Source organism: Scardinius erythrophthalmus (assembly GCF_964197995.2).
Source record: "Scardinius erythrophthalmus genome assembly, chromosome: 21".
NCBI classification, from domain to species: domain Eukaryota; kingdom Metazoa; phylum Chordata; class Actinopteri; order Cypriniformes; family Leuciscidae; genus Scardinius; species Scardinius erythrophthalmus.
The window spans coordinates 12,343,670-12,356,616 of record NC_138241.1 but is presented as its reverse complement, the minus strand read 5'-3'; the positions used below and the strand labels follow the sequence as shown (position 1 = coordinate 12,356,616).

Below are 12,947 nucleotides of genomic sequence, written 5' to 3'. Positions count from 1 at the left end.
GAGGTGCAGTTTTAGGCTTGTACAATGAATCTTCATGGTCCACATGTGTGACCTGAAGCATGGCACAGATTAGCGTAACGGCGTATTCTCCCAACAATGTGTTATGCAGCCTTCACCTGAGCCATATCTTAGTCAGCATCAGAATCAGCCAATGGAACATACTATTTTGAAACTCAAAAAGTTGCAAGATGCTAATGGTGCATGAAAGAAGCGAGACGTAACTTCAAATGACCCCTACAAAGCACATACCTTGCATGTGTCTCAATGCTGCAACTGGCATTCAACAGAAATTATTGTTTTACAGTGCACTACATCATTATGCACCTGGGAAAGAGGAAAGAATAACAGGTCACAAGCGCATTTAATGTGCTGGAAAAAAAAAATTTGTGCACAAACCCTTTGTAAGGCAGGTTACCTTTTAAATGCTTATTTTTAACCCACTACATTACAGATGAAAGTGCCAAAGGACAAGATATGATGAAGAGAGGTCGCGAACTGGATCAAAAAAAGCACTAGACAGAATAAAAATTGCATCACCCGCATAATTGCCTCAGCAAATTGTGTCTAGACCACATCTCTGATAATCTTTATACTTTAAAGATAAATATAAAACTCAAGATATGATCTGCTATTACTTAAAGGAATGGTTTACTTATAAATGAAGATTATGTCATAATTTACTCATCCTTATGTCATTCCAAACTATAACATCAATTCAAGTATTTATTCATAACCAATCACGTCAGTGTGTGATCATCAATGAGTGGATCTCTGAGCTGGTGTGAGTGAGTGGAGGCGGGGCTAACTTGCATATTCATAGAACCGCATATACTAAATGAGGCAAGGGTTGATGATGAGTTATATTCAAGCTATTTTAAGGCATTATGTTTAAGGAAAACTCTTTTCAAATATAATTCTGGTGATCAAAAATGAGTTTTAAGGGATAAACCGATTTACTACAGGGGGACTAAGTATAAGTAAATTTGTTGTGTGCTTTTGTCGTTTTCATTAGTTTCGTGTTTGTTTTAATTAGCGATTTAGCTTTCATTTATTTTTAGTTTACTCATTTTAGTACTTTAACTCAAACTTATTTCAGGCTCGATGACAGAGCAAAGGAGTCTCTCTCAGGTCACATTCACACTTATGCAAATTCAAATCTGTCAGTGATGACATGTCATTGTGACATCAAACACCATCAGTGATCTGGTCCCTGTCGATTTTCAATGGATGGAAACTTGCAGTTTGGATTTCAAAATCTCTCCTTTTATAGTCAAACAGCTTTGAAATGAAACGAGGTTGAGTACATTTTTGGATTATGTATTTCATTTTGCTGTCTATTCCAATTCAGTACTCATCAATGAGGAAAATAATACACCCTCCAAGCCCAGTATGCGTTGTAAACACATTACCGGTATGTAAACTCTGTGTCTGACCATATTTAAATTCTCTTCAAGTCCAGGGCAGACTCTCTTTGTTAATGTATAACGCAGCAGCAGAGAGGTGAGATGAAGTCTGAGAGGAGGAGCAGCGGTTAAGATTTCCCATGCCTGACCACTCATTCTAATGAGAAACACCAAAGCCATCGCTTGCTTACAGTCTGTTTTCCGTTCATTTTGGCATCTTGCTAAACACAAACAGAGAACAATGACGACTAGGCTAATCTCTGATCCTTTGGAACAGAACGTTCCCGGCGATGGTTGTTTGGATGGGTTTGAGAACTTTGTTCCAAAGTATCAGAGATACAAGGATGTACCCTCACGACCAGGAAAGGAAAGATCACAGAAATGGATGGGGTTTACATTACGTCATGCTGATGGCAAAACTGGAGAGCGGACATGCTGTAACGCACTTAAGAATACTGGCATATAGCACACGCCACACAGTTGTCCAAGCACATGCAGGATTCTTCAAGAGGACCACTCGATTCAATGTCCATTATTTCTATGGCACTTTACACAATACAGATCATTTCAACGCAGCTTTACAGAAAAGGCCAGATTCAAAGATACAGCATAATCAGGCTCATCTGAGCATCATCAAAAGGATTCAAAATTACCTGTATATACACATTTTCAATATTCAGATATCAGCTCTATCAATATATGGCATCATTTGGTGGATTTCTAAAGAACATCACCCAACGTGTATCATTTTAAGCTTAATTATGCACATCTGAAAACAAAGATGAAAATATTTAGATGGATATAAATAAATAAGAAAATTTGATAGAAATTTGAAGAAAAAAAGTTGGACACTTTAATTAATAATAATTGTACTAAAGCAAAATAACATTATCGACAACAATAATAAAGAAATGTAATATGCATCTTTATCAAAATAGAAACATATAGACATAAATAAATGCATAAAATATATAATGTATATTTCCCAAAACTAATAATGAGTAAAAACTGTGTCTGTGTGTGTGTGTCTGTGTGTGTGTGCGTGTGCGTGTGCGTGTGTGTGTGTGTGTGTGTGTTTATATTACATTGTGGGAACCAAATGTCCCCACAAGGATAGTAAAACCTGAGATCACCTCCATTGTGGGGACCAGCCAGCGGTCCCCATGAGGGAAATGGGTTAATAAACATACTAAATTATATATTTTTTGAAAATGTAAAAATGCAGAAAGTTTTCTGTGATGGGTAGGTTTAGGGGTAGGGTTAGTGTAAGGAGATGGAATATACAGTTTGTACGGTATAAAAACCATTACGTCTATGGAGAGTCCCCACAAAGCGCCTGTTTGTGTGTGTTTTCAAGTTTGATTAATTTACATTTTGGCAAACAAACAATTGTCTATCAGAAATTGCTAGTAAATTACAAAGAATGGGCAAGTAACGTAATTAAAGAGGAAAAACTGAAATAGTATTTTCTTGTAAAATGTACTCCAATAATCTTTTATTTGCAACTTTAAAAAATCATTTTTACACTGTAGTTCAAACTGTTCCACTGACTTGAACTTTGTCATCACTCAAAAACAAGCCCCACAGAAGCCTCGCATATGCTAAATGTTTTAGTGAACATATGTGTAGATAAACTTTACTGTTTATCACCATCACTGTACTGTATTGTCATATTATTATTATTTTACTTCTTGCACTTTACTTCTGTAATACTCTTCTTGACTAGCCATTCTTGCTCTTGTAGCCAAACATATTTAAAAAAAAAAAAGTATGGTTCCTCATAATGTACACCTAACAGTATACTTTATATTACAGTATTAATGTAAAAATATATTTTTTTTAAACACTGGTTGATATCAAATTTATGAACATAAAAATGTCAGGTGAAAGTAAATGAGAGACCCAACACTTGCTACACAATTAATTAGGATAACTCAGATGATGTTCCATTTCTGCCTGTCATGTTTACTTAAATTTTTTAGGAATTCTACGCAATTAGGAAATCAGGGTCAAAGTTTACTGTAGTAGTCAATGACGTAGTTCAGTGATGGACATCAAATAAGGGTAACGAGAGTAAAGTTCATCTGGAAGCAACTGATGTTAGAACTTGACGTGACATTGAAGCGTGCGTCAGGAGGAAGAATGGGCTTGGTGAACAGGAAGTGTCAGGAGGAGGTAAAGAGTGGAAAAACACTAGTAAAGATCAGTATGCCTTAAGAAAGAGAAGATGGGAGAGATACTGAATCAGAGGCAAGCAGAAAGCCTGAAGTAAGAGGGAGAAAAACAAGAAAAAGAGAAGGAGAAAATAAGCTCCCAGACTGAGAGCAGTGCCTCGCACCCCTGCAGTTAGCGGAGGGTGGGGACTGTGAAGTCTCCGTTCAGGCCTTCTCTAGAGATCCTGTCACAATAAACTGTCCTACAGCTGGGAGGCTCTTTGAATTTCTCCACCAAAAGTCTCATATCTTAGATTCTCCTATGAAAACAAAGGTCTTAAATGCCCACATCAGTCCAGATCTACTCAAATGCCTATTGCTGCTGATAACAAATGACACAAAGTGGAAAAGACAGAAAGCATGCGCTAAATCTTGCAGTCGCTTGACGATAATATGTCAAAATGATCCTAAAGGGCTTCAGGGTTGATTTTCAGAGAAACTATCCTTTCGACTTGTTGATATTTTAAATATTGTTGGCTGTAATGGCGAGAATAGAAATGTATTCAAGCCACGTCCAAGTGATCTGAGGGCGTGCGCATACTGGTGTGTGACGTGTACGCAGACTGGTGCATAGATATATACACTAGATGTCGCCTTGTCTACGGCAGTTCATTGGAACGAATGTCTTTAAGGCGACATCTAGTGTATATATCTATGCATCAGTCTGCGTACACGTCACACACCAGGATGCGCGCGTGCCCTCAGATCACGTGGACGTGGCTGTGTATAAGAGGTAAAAACGATATAAATACTGTTCGTTTTCTCACACAAACCGCTTGTTTCGTGTCTTAGGCCATCAATGTCAAGTCAAGTCAAGTCAACTTTATTTATATAGCGCTTTTCACAATACAGATTGTATCAAAGCAGCTTCACAGTATTAAATAAAATAGTACATCAGTGTTTGTTTCTGGTGTAAAACATCCACGTTTGGTAATGCAGATCAATAGCACTGTTGAATCGATTAATCAAATTAAGTATCCCCAACTGAGCAAGCCAAAGGCAACGGTGTGTACCTCAATGTGTACCTATGATGGGGAATTGTTGAATTTGGACGATGGGGAATTGTTTTAATTTGGACTGTGTGCATGCTCTTTGAGACAGTGGCCATAGACCTGCATTATACGACTGACAGACAAGAACGGTTTGACCTAAAAATATCAAAATTGAAACTACTGCGGAAAAAAAGACACCTACATCTTGGATGCCCTTGAGGTAAGCTAAAACATACCAAAATTTCATTTCAAAGTGAACTATCCCTTTAAAGGGACAGTTCACCCAAAAATGAAAATTCTGTCATTAATTACGCACGTTCACGAGAGCACCACAACGCATGTGTGGTGTTGACGCGAGACCAGATGTTGCATGAATGCACGTTGGAGATTATTATTTTGTAAAGTGGCAAATTATGTTTGTTTTTTTGCGCAAATGAAGCACTTCATAAAATTGAGGTCTGGGGCTTGAAAGTGGTAGCTGCGTAGTTTTCTCAGATTTCATTATAAAGATCTTCATTTGCGAACATATTTTTATTGAATTTTACAAAACATTTAACAAAAGAACAAACATAATCTTCTTAAATACAAACATAACTTACTCAAATCCCTCCCCCTCCACAATAACCCTGGCAGTCGGTAAAAGATCTTCATTTGTGTTCCGAAGATGAACGAATGTCTCACGGGTTTGGAACGACATGAGGCTGAGTAATTAATGACAGAATTTTCATTTTTGGGAGAACTATTACTTTAAAAGAAAAGAAAGGTATAATACAGTAAAATGTATAACAAATCAGTATATAGTATACATTCAGTATACAGTATACATTGCTTATTATTAGATATCTACATATATTTTTACTAAAATATTTTAATAAATGAACAACGTGAGGCTTCAGTGAGGCTTATCTTTAGTGATAATGCAAAAGAGTTTGATTCAGTGAAACCGTTTGAACTGAACATAAATTAATCACAAATCAATTCCACCCACTCAACCAAACAAATAACTTTGCTATGTCATAGAGCAAATTTTTATTCACAGAATGAATCAATTAAAATCAAAAATTTGAAAACTTTTCAAATTTCAACCAATTCGATCAATTGGCCTACAGATTTTGATATCACCTTTGAAATATACCAAGTTCCTGATTGATTAATATACCACAGTATATATTTGGTATTCCAACTAGCTGTAGTGACTGTTTTGACTAGTCAACTACTTAATTAGTTGATTAACACTGGTACTTTGGGTCTATGTCATAGACTAGTCATAGATTACACTAAGTTTTAAAGTTTTTATGTAAAGTTTGAAAGAAATTTTTTGAAAGAAATTAAGTGGATCAAAAGTGACAGTAAAGACTTTTAACACAGATTTTCTTCTTGAGATTTTCTGTTCTTGAGAACGTTATTTTCATCTAAGTATTCTGAATGAAAATGTATCACCGTTTCGACAAAAAATATTTTATTATTGCAGCACGACTGTTTTCAACATTGATAATCAGAAATGTTTTTTGAGCAGCAAATCAGCATATTAGAATGATTGCTGAAGGATCACGTGACACTGAAGACAGGAGTAGCCAATTAAAAAATTATTTTATAATTTATTAATTTATTAATAATTTATATTATTTCACAATATGATTGTTTTACATGCAGCCTTGATGAGCATAAAATACTTTTTTAAAAACATTTGTAAAAATCTCACTGACCCAAACTTTGAATATGTTATGACCTATAAGTTGTGCTTGATCTATAAGGTGACAGCATGAAGAATATCAAGCGTCTATTTGTAAGCCATTTGTTTAGTATGCTAACCTGTAAAGACCAAATATATTTGGAATCGCAAGCATTATGGGGTTAACAAAGGACTTATAAGATGGTCTTGACTCATTTAAAAATGTTCACATACAAGCTTGTGAAATGCTTTGAGACCGCACATACTAGAGATGGAGCATGACCAACCTAGACTCATTGCAAAAATGGGCCTCTACCTAAACTTTTGCAAACCTACAGACACATTACAATTCACTGCAGTTGAAATAAACACTGCATGTTTTGCAATCTAATGCATTGATTTATGCATCACATGACCAGCTTCAGATGTTTGGCTTTTCTGACAGTAAACTCAGTAGCTCATTTTTAGAGAACTCTGGTACGAATCCCGTGAAACACAAGCCACGATAAAAGAGCTCAAAGACTTGTAGAAGCAAGCTAAAATGTCATGGTTGCTTCAGCAAATGGATTTTCATCCGTTTGCTTTTGTTATCACTATCGCTTAGGTTTAATGATAGATTGAATGACTAGGGCTGGAAAGACGTATCTAAATTAGTCGATTTGTGTGGAATCCGTCGATAAGTTGCGTTGTTTATGCTCCCCAATAATGGTGGCTCCGACTCCCGGGAATAATTACCAAAATATCAAGACTGATCTAAAGTGTGTTTTTTATAGTTATATCGACACTGCCATGTTTGATACTGTCGCTATGGTTAGTTAATTAGTTCGTTTGAATGCGGTTGTGACTTCACCCGTTTATACAGCTGAATGAACATATTCAAACAGCTACTTTAATCTCTGGAATGAATTAAGAAAACATATTGTTAAAATTAACCAAAAGATTAATAAAAAAAAGAAATAAAATAAAATCAATAGATTAAACAAATAATGGGATTAGTTTATGGATTTATAGTTTAAATTAATTTAGTTTAAACTTAATTTGAATTAAATATTATGAATTAACTCATAAACACACATTGAAATAACCCATTAGAAAGGAAAGTATTATGCAATCATTTAAGAAATTTCACTTGATATAGAACCTTTTATAGCATAAAGTGTTCTTCAAAATTGAGCCAAGAAACATAGGGTTATATTTAGAACCAGACTGAACCTTTTTTCTAAGAGTGTACAACAACCAACATAATAAAACATTGCCACATTCACGTTATTCTGTTTCAGATCAAAATGAAGGCTCTTTTAGCACAGCGCACTGTACAATTCACTTGAAAGTGTCGAGAAAAATGCCAAAAGCAATGTATTGTGCAAAAAACGGCACCACAGGCAGATTTTCCAAATGATCCCGGGTTGTATATAACACACAATAATACCAATTAAACAATAATTATTACATATCAATTAAATATTAATACCAAGGTCACCAACTTCCTTTTACTTCCTTCCTTAGCAAAACATGAATTTTAGAAGAGAATAAGGTAACTGGGTTCAGGTAAGCGGTTGTGTTCAGGACAAAGCTCTGAAAGTTACAAACATGATAATGTCCAGCTTTTGGCCTGAGGGAGTTAATAGAGCGCCACAAAGCACGGCCTTTCTCTTCATAAATGAGCCACTCAGTGACAGAATGAAGCACAGACAAAGCCTGATGATTCAGGGTGACGTAACGGAGAACTACAAGAACATAATGAACAAATTAGACTTACAACAAATGGTGAGTAAAAAGTGTCCAAACTGACCAATTCAGGCAATCAATCCAGTTCAATTGATGAGCACACAAATACTTAATGTTCATTCAGAGCTTTGATGATGACCATAACAATGACTTCATTAGAGGCTTGCTCATTCCTGTCATTGCAAACAGTAGCCTACGTAATTGCAGTTCTGATCAAACATAATAGTGACGCACTGAAATATTGGCAACTGAAAACGTTTTACGTTTTGCTTTTCGAATAAATGAAATCAAAAACATTCATTTGGGTGCATCTCTAATTATAACCCACTGAAGCTTATGATATATACTAGGGGCCATGGAGGGGGCTCTGGCTATCTATCAAAACATGCATGAATACAAACATGTCAAAATATATATGAAACTTGTCAGGGTTGAGCTAATCTCTCTCAAGTAAACTACCAAAACATATGGGTTCAGTACAGACAAACACAAAACATACACATCCAGAATTTACAGTCTTGTGTCTTGAGGTTAAAGTGTTTCCACCCCTTTTAAATCAGTCCTGTAGATAGATAGCCTACATTCTGTTCATTTGAGTTTTGTAGCAATGTTTGGTTATGTTCTGCCACCCTGAGATTCATCAGATAAGAGGCAGAAAGCTTGTTAGGGAATAAACGTCACGAGGATGAGGCAGACTTCAAGGCGCTCTCAGAGCCGTGACACATGCACAAACGCATTCTCCATTTTTCTCTCATTAATGGGACACTTGGCACTCTGATGGTCTTCAATCTTCAAAGATACACATGACTTCAAGTTACCAGAGATTTCCAGGCTGTGTAAAGATCATTTAAAATTAATATGCTACCTAAAAAAAAGGTAGTTCACTGTAATACATTTCAACCCACAAGGTAAAAGTGTAAGTGCTGCCTTAAACGGTCAAGTGAAATCAAAGTGGTGCCAAAGTCACCAAAGTAAATATTGATTCAGAAAATGAAGTTAAAACTCATCAAATTTAGTACAAATTACACAAATGTGTAAGAATTGTAACAACTGTAATAAAAGCCAACTAAAATGGTTATAATATAATGATAAATAAAATCTTTTTTAGAATGTACTACTATTTATAATTTTAGGTAAAATAATAATTAAAGCTTAGGCACATGAGAGAGTACAGAATATTTTCTATACTGTACAAAAAATATTGTTGGTTTAACTTAAAAAAGTAAGTAAACTGGTTGCCTTAACATTTTAAGTTCATTGAAATTTAAAAACTGTTAATACAACAGAAACTCAAAACATGTTATCTGAACCACATCATTTATCTAAGTTGATTTGACAAAAGGAAAAACAAATGTTGTGATAAATCATACAAATATTTTTTTACAGTGTACAGAATTATATTGTATATATAAAAAAAGTAAAAATAAAAAAAAGAGTGATTTAGATGCTTTGACATCTAATGCGTTTAAGGTCATACAAAGTACAGTTACTCATGCACATAGGTAAATCAATTAATAAATAAACTTTCTTTCTTTCTCTTTCGCTTATGACGTGTCGTACAGTGAAATAAGCGGTGAGTGTCTCAATGACCATCTGGCTTTAAGCGTCGGGAGCGCGTTTGAGTCTCATACGGAGATTCACTTGTTGCTGCCGCTTCATAAACCTGAACTTTGCGCAACAGTTGCAGTGTCTACAACAGAGCAGCCTACAATATTACTCACTCACAGTCCGCTTAACTTACCTCTTCTTCTCTTTCTCAGCTGTCATCTCTCGGTCCCTTCGTTATTCCCGCAGTTCGACAGCAGTCAGATCTCTGTGCAAACAGAACACGCTCCAAAGCACTCGCGTTAAATAACAACAAAACTGATAGTGAAAATGCAGTAAAGTCCACCAGCAGGCCAAAAGTGACTGTACAGTCTCAGAACACTGCCAAGGATCGTACAGTCTCCCACTTTTGTAAAATCCAAGCGCGGTGAGGGAGTTTCTCGCTTGTTTTCAGGTCAGTGAAGTTCACAGAACGCAGCGTCTCACTGAAGGGTGCTTGACAGCTGAGCAATCAATTAGAGCTCTCTGATTGGCTGGAGCCGCCATTGGGAACCGCCCACCGTCAGCACTGACAAGACTCCTGCATAAATGTTCCTGCAGGTCTACTTTCTCTGAGACCTACCAATCTCTGTGTACAAATAAATTTGGTAATTTGGCTCCAAATCTCATGTGATAATTGTCATTTTGACTCCCTCTACAAAATAGTGGATTATTAAGAAAATATACATCTGTGACATTTAATATTTTGCCTTTCATCACTATTTATGTTTGTCTTTCTTCAGAAAAAATATGGACAAAATAAAAAATACTGAGCTGGGGACCGCTGGTTGAATTGACACGGAATGACCAACTAAAAATACATTTGAGTGTGTTGAAAGTTATGTTATAATGTTACTTCGCTCGGTGGATGGTATGACACTTGTTGCACACTGCAGTAAGCTAGATCGATATTAGATTATAATTTGAATGGCTTGTGATGCTAAATGGCATGCAGTTAATTTTAAAATGTATTGCATGGTGGAGAAAATGCTGTATTAATGTTCTTTCTGATTATGTTAACCACTTGACAAAATAGTGTTGTCTCTGAACCATGGTACAAACATGTTACTCACGGTAAATCAAGAGATTCAAACAATAAGACTTACCATGTTGAGCTATATAATAATTTGTTTTCTGTCGATTAAGGTATCCAAACAGTTGCTTACCTGTCTAATAAAACATAATATATTAAAGCGAATATATCGATAGCTCCTGTCTGCCTTGCTGCTGAGTGGTTTGAGTCTGGAAACTCAGTATAGCTTTGTTTTTATTTACTTATCTTTATTCACTATCATTCCTTGTTCTTTATATTGTTAAATATAACTTTCTAACTTGTCTAATATTACCTATCACATTAATCTGACATCGCTAGCTTTTAACTAAATCGTAATCGCTAGCACAACGCGTTAGCATTTCGCTAGCCTGTTAACCAGCCATCCATGCTTGCCGTCTTTTCCACTCGCGCCTTTACGAGTCCATCAAATGACTGTGGTGAGTAGGATCAATCAACAAAGACAGTGAGTAATGTCTTCTATTATTGTCACTTGCACTGCCTGCTACATGTACAGTATAGACTTCTCTGTCGGCGAAGAAAGCTTTACATGTGATAAATGCAGGGACTTAGTCAGGCTGACGGAGAAGATTTCAGAACGAGAGACACTCATCCAAACTTTAATTGAGGATAGTAAGAGTGCAAGGGCTTTAGATACTCCTTTGGAAGCGACAATCTTAGTGAACTCTGTTCGGTTCCGGCTGTAGAGCCCGTGCAGCAGGGCAACTGGGTGACTGTGAGACGGCATAGTCACGGGAAAAAACACCGCTGTTCCATTCCGATTACAACATCAAACAGGTTCTCCCCACTCAGTGAAACACCCACTGAGAATCCTGTTGAAAGTGCCCTATTTATTGGTGATTCTATTACACGGAACGTGAAAATAGAGCCACCATAGTCACATGTTTGCCGGGAGCCAGAGCGCCTGACATCAAAGCAAATATAAAAGTGATGGCTAATGCTAATCGTAAATTCCCTAAGATTATAATTCACGTCAGCACTAATGATGTTCGACTTCGCCAGTCGGAGATCACTAAAATGAACACTAAAGAGGTGTGTGAACTTGCAAGAACAATGCCAAACACTGTAATTTGCTCTGGCCCCCTTCCTGTTTGCCGGAGTGATGAGATACTTAGTAGACTGTCCTCACTCAATGGCTGGCTGTCTAAGTGGTGTCCGCAAAATAATATAGGGTTCATAGACAATTGGAAAAGTTTTTTGGGCATACCTGACCTGTTGAAAAGAGATGGTATTCATCCCTCCTGGGATGGTGCTGCTCTTCTCTCTAGTAATATGGCACATAGTCTTAGAGCTCAAACATGACAAACTGGGGCTCGGGTCAGGAAGCAGACAGAGTGGCTAAACCGACCATCTGCTAGCTGTTTCACATCACTGAGGTCAAATAAATCCCATCACATGACTCTTTCACCTAGATATCATCATATAGAGACTGTGTCTGTTCCCCGAATTAGTAAATACAAAAAACTCTCAAACCCATTTAATGGTAAAAATTTAATTGATTTTCATCAAATAAAAAATAGATATAATACAGATGAACAAATGATAAAGCTTGGTTTGCTGAATATTAGATCCCTTTCTAAAAAATCACTCTTTGTAAATGATATCATTACAGATTATAATCTAAATGTGTTTGACAGAAATCTGGCTAAAACCAGACGATTACATTACTTTAAATGAGTCCACCCCACAAGATTACTGTTATAAAAACGAGCTTTGTCTAAAAGGAAAAGGGGGAGGTATTGAGGTAATTTATAGCAAAATCTTAGTTTTAATTATAATTATTTTGAAGTATTGGTACTCTTTGTAACGTTATCTAGCGTAAGTGATAAATCCCGCTTGACATTTGTGCTGGCTACTGTATACAGGCCACCAGGGCACCATACAGACTTTATCAAAGAATTTGCTGATTTTCTATCAGAGTTAGTACTGGTTGCAGATAAAGTTTTGTTTTCTAATTGTTGTTGATTTTAATATCCATGTAGATAATGAAAAAGACACATTGGCATTTAAAGACATTCTTAACTCTATTGGAGTTAGACAACGTGTCAGGACCTACTCATTGTGTAATCATACTCTAGATCTAATATTATCACATGGAATCAGTGTTGATGCCGTTGAAATTCTGCAGCAGAGCGATGACATCTCAGATCATTATCCAGTCATGTATACTTCATTTAGCCAAGGTTGCTAAGCCGACTCCGTGTTACAAATATGGTAGAACTATCAATTCTAACACAAAAGATTGCTTTATTAATAATCTTCCTGATCAGTTTCATCCCCTCA

General features: G+C 36.3%; 1 protein-coding gene across 1 annotated transcript in view; it reads right to left on the bottom strand.

Annotated features, from left to right (window-relative positions):
- epas1b (endothelial PAS domain protein 1b) overlaps positions 1 to 10,185 on the bottom strand; it is a 45,514-nt gene extending 35,329 nt beyond the window's left edge. Inside the window, exon 1 of the mRNA XM_081350964.1 lies at positions 9,750 to 10,185. Coding sequence (XP_081207090.1) covers positions 9,750 to 9,775 — 26 coding nt within the window. The 5' untranslated portion in view covers positions 9,776 to 10,185. The remainder of the gene's footprint in view (positions 1 to 9,749) is intronic.
- Positions 10,186 to 12,947: the final 2,762 nt, after the last annotated feature.